The following is a 17,955-nucleotide window of genomic DNA, read 5'->3' as shown; positions in this document are numbered from 1 at the left end:
ACATAACTGACTTTATAAGAGCTGACAATCACTATCATGAAAGACTAACAAGTTCTAAAACTTTCACAAATCTAATTAAATGTCCAGATTGACAGTGTTTCAGCATGTGGGAACATGAAAAAATGTTATACTGATTTTCAATAGCATTCTGTAAGGTTTTAAAATCATACAGTAAGATTTGTCAAAGCAATAATTGCAAAGCAACTGCTATGTTATGAATAGAAGAAATACTGAAAACAAATTCCTTTTCAAGCATTTAATCAAAGCATTTGCTGTAGTGAAATAAAAATTCCAAAATGAATGTACAGTATACACAAATAAAGAAGCTAATGCATTCTAAATTTTAATTCTAAGTTAATTTTTATAACCATCAACTGAGTTTATACTGGATTTTTATAACAATTTCAACTTTTGAAACACATACGTGTCATTAACTAAAATTTAAGAAAGATTTTTTCGCTGACAGACTTAAAAAAAAAAAAAATTCCTACACTTACTGAAGCCATATCATGGTGTTCTCCTTTGTTGAAGCATAAAGTTGAATTGTCTACACTGTTGCTTCTTGATTTGGCTTCTCTGTAGTTTTCTCGTAACTTTTTCCCAAACTAGTAAAAATTTCACAGTAATAATTATTTCTAGGATTACTGATGTCCAAGGTAGCCATTAACAGAAATTTACCATATTAAATAAACAAAAAAACTCAGTGAAATGCTGATACTTAGGACAAATATTATAATTAACATATTTAATGTAAAAAACATAGGTTGTATAATCATACCTACATTGCCAGTGTTAAATATAACTAGTGAAACTTCATGAGAGGATAATCAATAGCATAGTACTTAAGGATATGGCTACCTGGTCTAATGGTCAAGATGGAAGAGATATATTCCTGTTTAATTCCAATGGAAAGCCCGGCATGGCCAGGTGGGTTAAGTTATTCAACTCATAATCTGAGGGTCACAGGTTCGAATCCCTGTCGCACCAAACATGCTCACCCTTTCAGCCATGTGGGTGCTATAATGTGATGGTCAATCCAACTATTCATTGGTAAAAGAGTAGCCCAAGAGTTGGCAGTGGGTGGTGATGACTAGCTGCCTTCCCTCTAGTCTTACACTGCTAAATTAGGGACGGCTAGTGCAGATAGCCCTCGTGTATCTTTGCGCGAAATTCAAAACAAAACAAACCAACAATAATTCGAATGATAAAGCACTAATACTATCTGACAGTTCTGGTAGTGCAGTTGGTAAAGCATTAGTCTCAAAACACAAGAGTGACCTGAAAGGTTTGGCAGATTAGTTAATATAAAGCATTACTTCCAGAGCACTAGCTTGAGCTGAAGTTCTAACAGCTCCATTGGTAAGATTCATTTATAAGTACTAACATGACAGTGAGGTCATGATAAATTACTCTTCAGAATATTACTTTATAAGAATTAGCATGAGATGTAGGTTCTGGTAGATCATTTTATCTACACAAAAACACCTTAGGTGTGTGAAAAAAACAAAAGTGCAGGTTTGGATGTGTGACTTAAGGAATGAAATCAAAACTGACAATCAAACTGATTGCTACACTTACAGCATTGATAAGAATGTTACAGAAAATATTCGTTCAATAGTTACCAGGCTACAATTTTTGTTCAACTTAGCACATAATGGTGGGTAAAAATAAATTCATGGTCTAGCTAACTAAGGAATGAATATATTTTCACCCCTAAGTTGTTTTTCATTAGATATCACGACTTTTTGTCAACACACCTAAGAAACATCACAGCAAGTAAGAAAGTGACACTCCATAATAAACTTCAGCTGTAGGATCTCAACCCTATTATTCCAAACAGACCTACACTTTACAGCAATAGCTATATTGTTTAAAATATACAATTTTATTTTTCCTCTCTAAAACAATGTTAATAGCTTCCTTTATAATAACACGATGGAATCTAGATCAACAGTTTCTTGTCATCACCTACATACACCCAGTACAGCCATGTGAAGCATCATTATTTATGCTAATTGCTTAAACTGATATCATGTAATGCAAAATACTTTTTAATTTAGAAGAATTTTAGTAAATTTAGCAAATTTATGTTTAAATTTTGGCAATGAATAACAACTATCCACCCATATGATTCTTTTGAAAACTTGGGCTAGAAACTGTTAATCTAACTTGCTTAGCCTAATGAATATTTATGTATCTGTACGTCCTTTCACCGACAGTATTGCTTCTCTAAATTAGCTGTTTTTAATTTGAATGACAAAAATTAATAACAGTCCATTTCTATTCTCAGATGAAGTTGCAATATAAATTTTAAACTGATGTCTTATGAAACTTTTCGTGTAGGTAAGTGCAAAATTTCTGGATAAATTTGAACAGTTTTTGTTGAATAATTTTGCATATGTGGCTTACATTAATACCGAAGTTAATACCAAATTGTAGGTTGTAGAGACATGTTATTGTACCAGTTTTGGAAAAAACAACAAAAACTTCAAATAAAGGTTCTATTCTTTCGATGCAAAGGAAGACAAAAATGAAAAATTCAATCAAAATAGGAGATTTTGTATTGCATGTATTTCTTAACATATTGCATTGAAATTTGGTGTGCTAAAGAAGGTTACAGTACAACACATCAACTGAAAATATATGATAGTTTGAATTACCAATGTCTGAGCTACAGAAAATGGAAATCGTTTAGGCTGCACAACACTACTGCGTGTCTTAATAAGAGTTAACCTGAAATGAAGGTTTTGGTAGCTTGATTGTTAAGACATCAGCCTCAGAGTACTAGTGTGAGATGTAGGTTCTAGCTGCTTTTTTTTGTGAATCTAAGTTTTTACACAGTTTTTCAATAAATGTTTTGTTTTCCATGGAATCATTTGGTTCATTGATTCTTAAAGTACTACAGATCTATGTGATATACTGAGGATAAAAAATTATTGTCTTAACAGGAGTAAGCACTTTATCTCTGTTGATCTCGTAACTAACTAGATAGACAAAGATATATAATACATAAATGTTTAGTTTGTAAAAATGATTTACTAAATACAGTACTTACTTTTGCTAATCGTAACGCCACAATCCAGCATTTTCTCCCCTTTTCAGTAGCAGAACAAAACCACTTAAGATCAACAAATGATCCTTCAAGATTTGTTCTCAGCTAAAACAATAAGAAGCATGAGAGACATTTTCTAAATATCACAAATTAATAAAATACAGATCATGAAAAATTAAAATACTAATTTTTACATAATTGAGGGGGGATCACTTCTAGGAAATGCATATTCAAAAGTGGCTTTGTATTTACAAGAAAAACTATAATTAATTCTATAAATAGCCATCCACAAGTCCCAATGCTAAACCAACTGAAAATTTATGGTATCAACTGAAATTGCTTGTTGCAAAGTAAAAGCCAATTAACCTGTGAAAATGTTTGAAGGCTGTACACAAAAATAGAATACTAGCTGACAATCTCAAACAACTGTTAACATCTGGATATGATTAATGTTTTCAAATAGTTAATACTAATGCAGGGCAAACTAAACATTGGTTATTTATGTAAAACATTTAGTGCCTGATGCCTAATATTATAATAATGAGTATAATACAAGTAAATGAAAACACTTTTCTTTGTTTGTTTATTATTAAGCATAAAGTTACATAAAGGGTTATCTGTGCACTGCCCATCAGAGGTATCAAAACCCAGTTTAATGCAGTGCAAGTCCACAGACATAGTGTTGTGCCACTGGAGAGCTATTTTTCTTAATTTGGCAACCTTTGATGAAAACAAGAGTGTTGATACTTTAAACTCAGGTTTGCAACTAGTGTTGAATATTAAAATGATCTGCTGTCTACAAAAAGAAAACTAAATTCTCTTAACAAATAAATTGTAGAAGCAAACCACTATTTTGACATTTTGACAACAATTATACTGGAATTAAACATTTAGCCATGATACTTGGGGTCAGGTTTTATTTATATTAGGTATAAAAGTTGTAATTAGGGAAACTGTTGATAGCAGTAGGTATATTTTCCCTGCTTTTTTTAAAACTCTTTTATAATAAAGATCCAAGCCTCAATGTTTCTAATATGTGCACAAACACATACACTGTATATTTTACGTTACATATTACAATTTGAAATAGCCTGAAAACAAGTTAAATAATAATTAAATTTAAAAATGAAATAAATGTTTATGCATATTAAATTTATCACATTTGCCAAAAAGATTGATGCACACAGTTTTCTTTCTTAATACAAATGTTTTAATGTACAAACAATGATATAATTTATAATAACAACTTTATAAATAGTTATTACAAATAATGATTTGTACACAAAAGTTTTACAAACGTACAAACAATGTTGAGTCTTCTATCTGATTCAGAACTTTCCAGATATCCAATTCAAGGTTAATGATGAGTAAATTAATTTTAAGTTGATATAGGTACAATTAACTTAACCTAGAGCCAGCTCGCTTTTCACTATTCATACAAGTTTTTTACAACTGAAGTTATATAGTGTGTTTGCAAAAATAGTAATGTCTGATGCAAATCCACAGAAGTTAAATAGTTTATAATGTCCAAAATCTATAACCATTCCTGTTAAAATATCTAAAGTTCCCAATTAATAAGCATTAATCACAGTCATAGCTTTGAAGGTTTATAATATACTGCCTTAATTATTGTCTTAAAAGGAGTAAGCACTTTATCTCTGTTGATCTCGTAACTAACTAGATAGACAAAGATATTGGAAAACAAACATATATAATACATAAATGTTTAGTTTGTGACTGTAGCACACTAATAATATATACTGTCTCTTGGTGCTTTGTGTTGGTTACATTTATGGGCACGAGAAAAGTTTCAAGAAATTTCAACCTACACAACAACACTGATGATATACATGTTTTTACATATTCACATACATTTTTTATTCTTACAATAAAAAATGTTCTACAACTTTAGTGAACAATTGAGAATTTTGTAATACATATTAACACAAGTTATATGCATTTCTAAATATATATTAAACTAAAATAAACATCAATATTAAAATAAGAATACAATAGTAAGACAGTTGCATTTATGAAACACCTCAAAGATCAAAATAAGAGTAAACAATGGATAAAAGCACTAACTTTGACACAAAAACAGAAATTAGTTGGAGCTCCAGTGCACTTTCCATCAATTGGCATAAAAATATCACAGCATTGTACATCTAAGAGTGCATGCATCTTCTTTTGTTCCTACAATATAGAGAACATTTCAAATAAGCAAGACAGTCTTGTTTAGATCTATGCAAAATAATCTGAAAAACAATATTTCTTTTTCAGATTGCATATCCTTTTCAGTAAAAACAAAATAAACTTTGATAGTAATATCTAAAACTACACTGTCTTGTATACAACAAATTACATTAAAAGACGAGTTGAATAAAGCAAAAACAATTTATTTATAAGATAAATAATTGATGTTAAGATTTAAATCACAATCAAATATTTCATGAAAATGCTAAAAGTATTGAATATTTACTGTCATATTACTTTATTCTATTTTTTATATCTAATCCATTTCTACTTCAACTGAAAAGTATATATATATATATATAACTTATCAATTCACAAGTAGGTAACCAATATAGGAATTAATTTAGATAGAACTGTTCAAGTGGATTTTTATACAGATGATTGAAATTTATTTCAAGAGCCCAACAGGTGTAATTTATCATTTGTTTCTAAAGACAATATTCTGATCTGCTACCTCAGGTCCTCTGTTTTAGAAAATCAAAATATAACCTTTAAACAAGCTCCAGTGAGTGAATGAAGTTCACTGAACATACTAAATACATACACGGTCTTTTTGTGGGTTTTTTTCCAAAGCATAATACTTAAAATATGTTTATGCACAAGGATTTGTTTTGCTAACTTCTACCATAATAAGCATCAATGTGAAATACACTTACATGTTTGTTAATCATGTCGAGATTAATATTCAACAAACTGTCTCATACTAATACTATAATAGTATTAAGAAGGCTGGAGAAAGATTTGTTTTTTAAGTTTGGTATTAAAAAATTTCAGTGGAATTTAACTGATTCACTCACCTTCTCAGGAAAGAGTGAAAAACTCAAAAGTCTTTCTTCAATTCTAAAGAAATATTTTCTCCAAGAATATTTGGTGGAATCTTTGAACCAAAGAAAACTCTGCACAACTGGCATAGAGTTCCCCAAATGAAGCATGTTCTAAGATATTAAAACTTTATTTCAATTCAAAAAAATATGAAATCAGTTTTGTTTTGTTTTTAAACAAGTATTAATTTTCTGTTAAAAATTATATGTAGTATTTTTTCTGTTATTTACAAGTATGCTCAGACATTTCAAAAGAAAATAACTACATCACATTTTAAATTCTAAAGTCTAACAAATTAATCCTTATTTTACAAATTAATGTCACTCTTGATTAGGAAAAATCATTTTAAATGTTTACACTGGTGTTAACTTTTCAAAAAGTAACAAATGATAGCCTAGCAAAGCTTATCACACCAAATATAAAAACACAATTGCAAGCACAAGGGTAAATTATCAAACAAAAACTTCAAATGTACAGTTTTCTCAAGAAAGATACAAATGTCTCCCAAATACAGTATGAAATAAGAAACAACACTTCCAATGTTTAAAGGACCCAAATATAATGTTCTTTTTTGTTAATGTTTATTGTAATTATTCCCAATCTGATGCTAAGAAAGCAGACCGGTCAGTTTCCCCATTGACTTTTTTTAAATATGTTTAATTAAATATTTGGAACTTCAAAGAGAATATGTCATTTGAACAATAAGAAATATGGTAAAACCTTAGCTCCATAAAAAAAATACAATATCAAAACACTAAAAACGTCTTATGTTAAAAATGAAATACATCAAAAGCTAATTAAAATAGTTTATTTAGATATGCATTCAAAAATTATTAAAACATATATAACTAACTGTTAAATTGTATCTTTTGAAATGTTCTAAAGTTATTTTATCACACAAATAAAGAGCTGATATAAATTCAATGTTAAGCTGGAATTGATATTTTTCCAATGTAGCAATGAAACAAATAATTTGTACTGATAAAAATCACAAACTGAGCAGGTCTCTATTACAGGGCTTTTTTGTTACTCTTATATGATCAATAAAAGTTAAGTGTCCAAAACAAATGTTCATATATTCAATACTTAATTTATTAAAAGTAGCAAATTTTGCCCCTTAAAATGTTTCTATTTAACATTTTACCTGAATAGTGATTATTTTGGAAATAGCTGTAGACTGTGTTAGGCAGTTGTGCTGCAATTCAAGGTCCACTAGTTCTAATGGATAAAAGTTCTGCAATAGTAACATATACAGATTTTGAAATGAATGATATTTTAGCATAATAAAAATACAAGCTTCCACAAATATAATGCTATGCTATAGAAAATTAATAAGTTCTGTGTGTATAGAACAAGCAACATATTATTAAGCACAAAGTTACATACTAAGCTATAAGTACCGTGTCCACTGCCGAGATCAAGCTCCAAATTTTATTGTTATTAGCCCTCAAGCTCCCCACTTAGCCATTGTGTTTCATTCTCATGAATTGTTATAATTTTTTACTGCTTCCAACTTATACAAAATGTTTCTTTGTGTGTTTTTCTTAACGATAAACCATTTTTGAATTTTCAATATTATTAAAGATTTGTAGCTTGGATTTTTCACCTTACTAAGTTTTTAAGCAATAAAACTTTGTTTTTTATATGAATCTATAAATCCTAATTAGATTAGATAACCCTGAGTTGGTACACTGTTTGTACATTTACTTTTGGCAAAAAAGATCAACTAAATGATTAAAAAATCTATTCAATAACATACAAATGCATAGACTTAATATGATCACAACATGGTGCAATAATATTAAATGCCAAGTTATATAGTTATATTAAATAATTTACTTTTAACTAACTATAAATACTCCAATTATATACAATAATATGTAGAGCTGCAGGGATCGAAAACTAAGCCCATATATCTATTTAAGTATAAGCACTGCTGAAACAAGCGTTGTACAATAACTTGCACTTGTGCAGAGACCAGATAAATATGTAATAAATAGATTTTGAAAAATATATATACCTCAGGGTTCTGGAAAAACTGATATTTGTGGATGTCTTGTCTTAAAATAAACCTCCTGTCTCGAGAGCTAAGATTGCAGAATGACGCATATGTCTGAAGGACCTCTTCATGATCCTCCAAAATTCTCTCTAAGAAGAATTAATAATTTTTGCTACAAATTAAATGAATTGAAAAGAATAAACACAATCAAAGTTTGTCATAAGGCAAAGCATCTACCTAAGGCCCATTGCTATTGGGGACATGCATGGTTATTTTTAAAACGAAGTTGCAAACCTCACAAACCATACAGTTGATCATTAACTAATATACCACATTTGCTATACAGATTCTGTCACCTCCTGTTTTTCTTATTGCCGAGTGCTATGAATAATCACATTATGTATCTTGCTTATGGACCGTAAAAGACCAAATAAATTGTTTTAGAATATTTTGCTGTTATTCACACATTTATGCCACCCTTTCATACTACGGGAATGTAAATGCTTTGTGTTAATGTACATACTCAATAAACATGTTCGTTGTGGATTGAGTAATACATGCATTTTTAACTGAATGCAAATTCACAGTTGGTCATACAAGCAGAAAAGTAAAAACTTGAGTTTTAAGAATAATATAAAGTTCTGATTGTCACGAAGCAAGTATAAACCCGGAATCTGTAAAAACAGGCTCTCTGAATGTAAACGTACACATGGACTGATGGAGGCATATCCACAGAACCCACAGCTTAGCCAATTCGTATACGAATGAATAAAACCAGATATGGGGCATATTTGAGCGACATTGAAAACTTGGATAGTCATTACATGACGTTATTACAAACTGCTGTGAGAGTGATGTCAGATCTCTCATTCACTCATCGATTTGTAGTGTTATCTTGCATACGTAACGTTACATGAGCAAAAAAGAACATTATGTACTGCACGTTACTGAAAATTTGCTTCTCTTGTATTCTATTTTGTTTGCATATTAAACATTTGATGGAATTTGATGAAATGAAATTTACTGTTTCAAGATCACCTTGCATCGCCATATGTTATTTTTTTGAAAAATGTGTTGTTCCATATATGCTTTTATATACCTGTATCAATTAGCAAAGCTTTACCTTGTATTGTTCACCTACTGCCAATACATTTATAACCAAACTTGTTTTGTAATAGCTCTGTATATTGAGATTTACTTTGTTAAGTTAAATAATTACCTTCTGCCTCATATTTCAAAAGACTACAATAACTCTTAAACAGTCTTTGCTGTGTGACTGAATTATCAGACTAAGAATTTGCAAGTCTTCAGTCCAAAATGTAAGGCTATTGAATCACTTTACACTTTCAGGTGCGAGTGCATTATAGAAGTGAGAGTAAAACCAATTATTCGGTTCAGTTAGCCACTTCAGTTGGTGAATGCTGTTGGATGATTGCTTTTCATTTGGTCTATAGTTCAAAATTAGTAGTGGTTATGCTATAACCAAAAGGGTCTCCAAGTCGACCGTTGCATACATAAAGTGTTATTCGGGTGAACAAACAAAACCTCCACGATTCACCCATTTATTTCAGAATTATGTAGTTCAATGATAAGAATTAACTTTTAAGTAATCTAATACGACAATTAATTGAACTTATTCTGAAGAAGTGCTAACTGAAAGCAGGTAAACTTCGACATCGTCACTCTGCTTGTCCGGCAAGCATGTCAGATATTCGAATTTCGTTTGTGTTCACTTTTTCTTATTAATATCTTGCATTACTGAAAATTTCTAGAAACACTTTAAATAACTAAAATAAGTATACTAAATTTTCTGTGAATAAAGTAAATTAAAACTGTAGAAAGTCGTGGAGCTTTATAACTCATTTCATTATGATTCCATATAAACATCTTTTATACTATAGCTTCAATGAAAATTATTATCTGATTACATATACCAATTCCAAGGTCTCTGAACTGTTCCACAATTGTCCATGCATGGGAGCGCGCAACACTAAACTTCAGAGTTAATAAATTGCAAAGGTCAGTCGCCCTCAACCCCTCCTCTACTATAAGATGGTGATGTCTTCCATCTTCAAGATAAAAATAGAGCGCTACCTGGTGTAAGAAAAACGAAGTAGAAATATAAAGAAAATATATATTTAAGAGAATTTTTATATACACATACTCAAGATGAGATCAACAGAAAAGGTTCACTATTATTCACGATTGTTCTTAAGTAGCTTCTAGAATATCAAAATAATTTTGCTCAGCAATTATGATCCGGACTTTAAAAATATTTTACAGTAACCCTAACAGTATAATGTAAAATAATCTTTGTTAAAGCAGCTTAGAGTTCTCTATAATTTTTAGTGCAGGAAAAGAGTGTAAGTAAATATAGAAAAAAAATGAGTGAGCTTTTCTTTCTTGTTAGTTAAGTCCGTTCCCTTGTTTGGATAAAACAACAAAAAATTAACAAAATAAACAAGACTATTCTATAGAAATTATTTATCAATCGAGCCAAACTAATCAGAAAGAAGAGGAGAAAAACTAACATAGTCACTGTAAAATTTTCTGCCCATTGCTTATCATACTGTATAAAATGACTTCAGGGTAGTTTATTACAAGCATACAAAAATGAAATAAAAAGTCAGAAATTAGGAAATGTAGCACCACAAAGTAAGGAAACAAGGCAGAAATTGGCGGAAAGACAATACAGCATATAGTAGGGTTTTTTTTTTCAGATGATGCAATATCAAAGTTGGTGTAGTCATTGTTCCACATCTACAAAGTTCACATTTTTCTAATCTAAGTGATACACCTACAGCCTAATCATGTAGCATGTGCGATAAGCAATCGTGCCTCAGCATGTGATATGATAGTGTGTTGTCACGTGGTAACTCACAGAGCATGATCACAATCACAAAATATGGCTACTAGTGTACTGTTAACTCGTTAGTAGCGTTACAAAATATTTATTGTTATTACTTATTGTTTCTAAGGATGTAAGCAATATTAAGAAAAATATTAAAAATATTAAGAAACATATCAGCATGTGATATGATAGTGGGTTGTCACGTGGTAACTCACAGAGCATGATCACAATCACAAAATATGGCTACTAGTGTACTGTTAACTCGTTAGTAGCGTTACAAAATCTTTATTGTTATTATTTATTGTTTCTAAGGATGTAAGCAATATTAAGAAAAATGTGTTTATTCAAGGTAGTGTAATTCAATCATTTATATTTACATAAGGTAAAGGCAATGGAGAGCTATGCTTTTCCAACAACTTTAGTCAGTCAGATAGTCAGATTGACAAAGATGTGGTTTGGGATATTTTTGTTTTTGCTCTACAGATTTTTTTTTCAAGTGCTTTTGTGACTTTTACTCTGCAGTTAATTTATACACTACTCAACAATATGTGTAAACTGCTTATAAGGTTTTGTTTACAAGCTGTTAAGAATGTTTTTGAGATTTTAATTTGTATTGCACATCTGACCCATTCCTACTCTAAGTACTACCGTGCTTATGATAATGAAAACACTGGCGGTCACTTACCTCTTTCACTGTAGTTTGGTCAGTTTTGTTACCTGTAACAGGTAATAACGGATAATTGTATCCTGTGTCCATTAACAGATCATATTCTTCATTCTGGGAATCTTTGCCTCTGCACAAAATAAAAGGTAATTGATCCTTGTTAAATCCAAATTTAAAATAGAAAATGCTTAAACTTTAAAAATTTAGAATTAAAAACAAGAAAAATATTGAAAAATCTAAATTTTACATAAATCAATTATGTTTGTTCCAGAATTTTCTTCCAAAGCCGTACACAGGGTTGCTCCTACATAGTTGTCCCTAATGTTGATTAAAAACAACTAATAAATCGCACCCATCATCAACTGATGGGTCACTGTTGTCTGATTGAATAGTGGTATTTTATCATGAAAATGAATTGGAATAAATTATAAAATGTGTGTCGGTGGTTGTGTTATTCTATTTCAAAGATTAGAACTCTAGAAGTGGAAAATACAATAACTATGCAATATGTCATTCTCCTCTGGTGATTTATAATAATAAATAAAATTATAAGTGACATTGAACTGAAACTTACATGATCACATCTCACAGAGTATATATGAAATACAACTTTAAAGGCCTTTAGATTCTTGAAATACACAGAAATACACTGTTGGCCAAAATCTTAAGGCCAGTGAACATAAAGAAAAAATATGTATTTTGCGTTCTAAGACTCAATCACTTATTTGAGTAGAACTTCGAAAGATAAAAATAAGAAAAGGGAAAATAAAAATAACAAACTTTTTAGCATTTAATAGGGGAAAATGTGAACACTATGAAACTGGCATAAACACTAGCTGGTCAAAAGTTTAAGACCATACTGAAACGAAGCGTTAATTGGTAGACACGTAACGAAATTTAGTCATTTGTGTTCATGCATTAGCGTTGTCAACATCTCCCACTGACATATCCTATGTTACATTGTGTAAAAACATGGCAAAGGATAAAAAGTTGACAGAATTTGAACGTGGCAGAATTGTCGAACTGCAAAAGAAAGATCTCTCTCAACGTACCATCGCTGGTGAGATTGGGCGTAGTAAAACTGCTGTTGGAAATTTCTTAAAAGACCCTGAGGGATACGGAACGAGAATTTAGAGTGATCGGCCTAAGAAAACGTTGCCGGCGTTGAGCAGCAGGATTCAACGGGTTGTCCAGCAAGACACCAGCCGATCTTCGAACCAGATTAAGGCCCTTGCAGACGCAGAATGCAGCTCAAGAACAATAAGACGGCATATACGAGAGAAAGGCTTTAAAAACCGTAAACGTCTTCAAAGGCCAAGCCTCCTTCCACACCACGAATCAGCTCGGTTACACTTTGCTGAGAAGCACCAAACATGGGACGTAGAAAAGTGGAAGAAGTTTTTGTTCTCTGATGAGAAAAAAATTAACCTGGATGGTCCAGATGGCTTCCAACGTTACTGGCATGATAAGGATATCCCACCAGAGACATTTTCTACACGACACAGTGGAGGAGATTCCATCATGATCTGGGGTGCTTTCTCCTTCCATGGAACAATGGAGCTTCAGGTTATACAGGGGCGTCAAATAACAGCTGGCTACAATGGCATGTTGGAAAGAGCATCCTTATTGATTGAAGGCTTATGTGGAAATGACTGGATCTTTCAGCAGGACAACGTTGCAAATGTTTGGGGATGAATGGCAAAGGAAGTCTATAGAAATGGACATCAATTCCAAACAGTGCATGATCTTCGTGAAGCCATCTTCACTTGGAATAACATTTCAGCCAGCCTTCTGCAAACGCTTATATCAACCATGTCAAAGTGAATGTTTGAAGTTATTCGTAATGACGGCCGTGCAACTTACTACTGAAACCTCTTGTTGGGCATTTCCTACCCTGTTTAGTACTTCTTTTTGGTATGGTCTTAAACATTTGACCAGCTAGTATTTAGGCTAATTTCATAGTGTTCACATTTTCCCTATTAAATGCTAAAAAAGTTTTTATTTTTATTTTCCCTTTTCTTATTTTCATCTTTCGAAGCTCTATTCAAATAAGTGGTTGAATCTAACAACGCCAAATGCATATCTTTTCTTTATGTTCATTGGCCTTAAGATTTTGGCCAGCAGTGTATATATATATATATCGACGGAAGTTGAAAAAAAATCATCTTAAAACAGGTTGTTCGAAACCATTTTTGTTATTTATTTACATCACTTCTCTTGAAATGACATATTTTTTATTTTATTTATTTTGTTTCTAGTCAAGATTTCGTATCGAAAGTTTTATAATATAAAATTTAAAACGTCAACAATAAGTAAGCCATGGTGAAAGACCACGATAGTCTCGTACACTAGATGACAACTCAATACTTCACTACTTATATCTTCTTTACCTATGAGTTAAAAATAATTTTCCCTCATAAATGTTAAAATTATAGTTAATATAAGACAGATAAACAAGACATGTTCTCAGCGTAATGAACACTTCGTAAACGAAAAATTTCCCAGTTATTTGCTTTCTTTAATTTCGCGCAAAGCTATACGAGGGCTTTCAGCCGTGGGGGCGTTATATGACGGTCAATTCTTCTATTCGTTGGTAAAAAGAGTAGCCCAATAGTTGGTGGTGGGTGGTGATGACTAGTTGTATTTCCTCTAGTTTTATACTGCTAAATTAGGGACGGCTAGCGCAAATAGCCCTAGTATAGCTTTGTGCGAAATTCAAAACAAACAAAGTTTTCGCAGCGAGTTTCAAGTAATCATAATGATGTTTCTAGATTTACCTAGTGGCATACCGCTATGCCACTGGGGAGCACGTAAATAGAAATATTATTTTTAATTACGAGTGGTGCCAGAGCATTAAATCCGCGTGTAACGAGTTTATGACGTCATATCTACACCCTTAGAATAAAAAAAATAAAATTCTCTGAGACAGGGAACGGAAGCGTAGGGGGAAAATCTTGACCCCTATTGCAAATCTACATGCATACTGGATAAAAATTTCACGAAGTTGGGGTTGCAGATCACGTATTTAAAAGTTTTTCCCAGTATCACATAAGCAAGAGTTCCATTGTGTGCACGCCGAACATGTAACTTTGAGTTCAGTTTAAATAATTTGTGCTATTGTTTAATTAATAGATAAGAACATCTGAATAGAGCTCGTAGCACCCATTTTGATTCGCTTTTCTATATTCAATGTCGACTGAAACCCGCTTTCACTTTGGTTTAGAAAACTATCCACTCATTGTTATAGGCTTCTGATATTTAGTTTGAACTCCATGGATTGTTAAATGTACACTTTAAGCGAGCTGTAATAGTAATACTCGCGATCAAGTACCACAACAGCACGGTAATTCAATTAACAAATAGTCAGAATACTGACTAAAAGGAATCATTCATGAAGCTAGGGTTAACGCCGCTGAACAATTGCCTAAAAATATCAAATCCTGTTAATAAAAGAAAATATGAAAGAATAATGAAAGGTAATATATCGTAAAATGAAACTAAGAAAACAGTCACTTTCAACGCCAAACCTACAAAACGCAAAGTTTTCTCACAATGACTGGGTGTGGCCTAGTAGTTAGTGTGTGAGTCGAATGATATAGTCTTTCAATCGTGATATCGTTATAAAAGTAACAAAAGAACCCAATAATCATACAGTCCTGACGTCAAAACTTTCACAAGAACAACTAGAGACATCTCTAGATGTTAATAAGAAGTAGATGGTAGAGACACTAAAACGTGCCTGTAAACATCTAACGCCCAATTTGCTTGCCATGGTCGGTTCAAAGAACAGAACAACTCCCTCGTAATGGCGGGCGTTGTTGGCCAGCTGCGTTGTCTCTGGTCAGTAGTTTAGAAGTGGAGACGGTAGGTGCCGTTCTGGTTGAAAATTTTAATTCCCGTTTTCGAAGAAACTGATTAATAAAATAATCATTATCATAGGCGTACGAAGCAAGGTTAGGGCTACAATCACGTGTGTGTGATGGGGAAAGACTCAGTAATGATATTAAAATTTATTTGTAAAATGTACATATAAATGAAGCAACCTCGATCACTCAGTCACATCAATTTTTTGTACACTGAACTAATTTCAAACTCACAATATTCTTCAAAGTATTCGATCAAATTATGTCACATTATTCAGGCCGTAGTCAAATATAATCCTACTAGTAATTTGACTCCCGTGAACTGCCCCTGCGTATTTCTGGAATGAGGAGTCGCTGTGGCTTCTATAAAAGTCCATTCAGAAACAAACAATAGCACTCCATTAAACTCAAATATCTACTATGTATACACTTAAAATATCAAGCTCCTACCCTTACAATTATGATATAACTTTGAGAAGATAAACTTCAGTAACTATTATTACTAAATGACAAAATCGCGTCAGTATGCTGCCTACATGTCTATTTGTCTATTTATACTACCCGCTAGAAACACTGCTGAGAAACTTTAAATATATCCATATATAACAAGCTCAGAACGCCCAGCAACGCACAACACGGCGTAATACTAGACCTGAAAAAGATTCAGACGTCATCTCGTAATTCGGAAATCATGTTAGAGAAAAATAAATTGAAGACTGTGGTTTTAAAAAATAATGAAAAAGAGACCGCATATTCCTCCGTTAACTTCGAAGACTGCGTAATACGCTTACGTGTAAAGACTATGGTGTCTAATTCAGTAAACCACCTGGATAATCTTAATGTGTGATGACGTAAAAACATACGTACGAAGAACAACGATGACGAAACGTTAAAACTACGCTTGCGAGTGTGTTACTTTGAGGTGAAGTCTTATTTTTAAGTATATATTTGTAAGATAAGTTTTAAAATGAAATAATTAAATTACATTTTGTGTCAATAATACACAAGCTAATTCTAAGCAGGAAAACAGGATAAGATACTACATGATTAAGTGACTTTTGTAAAAATATTCATTTGAATATGTTACAATAAACGTCGACTCTTCAGTTATTTGGTTGTATTCCAGAACACTCCACATTCAACCACAGCTCAGTAAGGAAAATAACAGCTCGACCAATAGAAAATTTGAATATATTGTGTGTTGCTACACGATAATTTCAGTGTCAGACTCCAGGAGTGTTTAAAAAACAGCAAAATTTGGCATTATTCCGTGTTTTGTAGAAGGCTCAACTTAGATTATAATCGTTATTGTACGCTTTAACTGCTCTAAGCTGCTATGGTACGGTTTAACTATTCTAAGCTGCTACTGTACGGTTTAACTACTCTAAGCTGCTATGATATGTTTTAACTGCTTTTAAGCTACTTTTGCATTTTTTAAGCGCTTTAAGCTACTAATGTACAATTTAATTGATTTAAGATGTTTTTGTACATTTTTACTGCTTTTAAGTTGTCATTTAACAGATGTGCATGAATTAGGCAAAAATTTCGACTACAGTAAATCAATATTGTATTCGATATTTTTTTAGGTTTAAGTTTTCTGACTAATCCACAACTGATGAGGTATGCCATTTTGTTATAAAACTTGGGTCGCACATGTGTTATGATAATATAGATTAAAACCACCTTGGCAGATGAAGCCTATTCGAAGTCAATTGACTTTAGACACGTTAAAATACGGTAATTTTGTCTTTGGCTTGTGTATATCATGTATCACACAATAGTCTCCTTACGAGCTCATCAGTTCAACATGCAGCTTTCCTTCACCAGTTTTAAAGTAGCAGAGCGTTGCGGTTATTTGCGGGAAACGTGTTTACAATCTTACCGTCTTGCTCTGGTCTTCTCCCGGGAAATCGATCTCATTTAATCCAAGCGATCGATCATTTGGGACAAACATCATGTGCAAGCTCATACTGCATCTAGTACAGCATCAAGTTTTCACTCTATGTGTACGAATTTTTGGAATAAACTTGATCTTTACGTATAAAATTGTCACGTATAAAAACATCACTCGATCTCCAATTGTAAATGCACATTTTCTTCCAACCACATGAAACTAGACTCATAGCAAACAAAAACACGTTCACTGTCGTTATCATTAAGTTAATATAGTTGTTCAGAAAACGTCAAAATGTAAGCATTTTCCAATATTACATGTATTATCTAAGATATTTGTATATGCGCCCAATACTCATAAAGAGTCGTTAATTTAAATAAATTACATGAAACACTAGCTTCGTATGAAATACGCTTATGTAACTCATAACAAAACTTTCCACAAGTGTTTTACACACCATTCAAGTATCTCGAGTACAATTCTCATATACCTTATTGATTCCAGTGTGTATTATAGTGTATGCTATATCTATATAAACATGTTACAAATTCCACAAC

The 17,955-nt window shown here is 31.9% G+C and overlaps 1 protein-coding gene across 5 annotated transcripts in view; it reads right to left on the bottom strand.

Annotated features, from left to right (window-relative positions):
* The window catches only part of LOC143230340 (growth factor receptor-bound protein 14-like), a 70,073-nt gene that overhangs the window by 18,058 nt on the left and 34,060 nt on the right, over positions 1-17,955 (bottom strand). For all 5 annotated transcript variants that reach the window (XM_076463744.1, XM_076463743.1, XM_076463741.1 and 2 more), the window contains 8 exons: positions 11,663-11,771; positions 10,061-10,220; positions 8,148-8,275; positions 7,272-7,361; positions 6,103-6,240; positions 5,138-5,245; positions 3,056-3,157; positions 498-605 (listed from right to left, as the gene is read on the bottom strand). In XM_076463744.1, coding sequence (XP_076319859.1) covers positions 498-605; positions 3,056-3,157; positions 5,138-5,245; positions 6,103-6,240; positions 7,272-7,361; positions 8,148-8,275; positions 10,061-10,220; positions 11,663-11,771 — 943 coding nt within the window. The remainder of the gene's footprint in view (positions 1-497; positions 606-3,055; positions 3,158-5,137; positions 5,246-6,102; positions 6,241-7,271; positions 7,362-8,147; positions 8,276-10,060; positions 10,221-11,662; positions 11,772-17,955) is intronic.

The sequence above is a fragment of the Tachypleus tridentatus genome, chromosome 10, assembly GCF_004210375.1.
Source record: "Tachypleus tridentatus isolate NWPU-2018 chromosome 10, ASM421037v1, whole genome shotgun sequence".
NCBI classification, from domain to species: Eukaryota; Metazoa; Arthropoda; class Merostomata; order Xiphosura; family Limulidae; genus Tachypleus; species Tachypleus tridentatus.
This window is presented reverse-complemented; position numbering and strand designations above follow the sequence as displayed.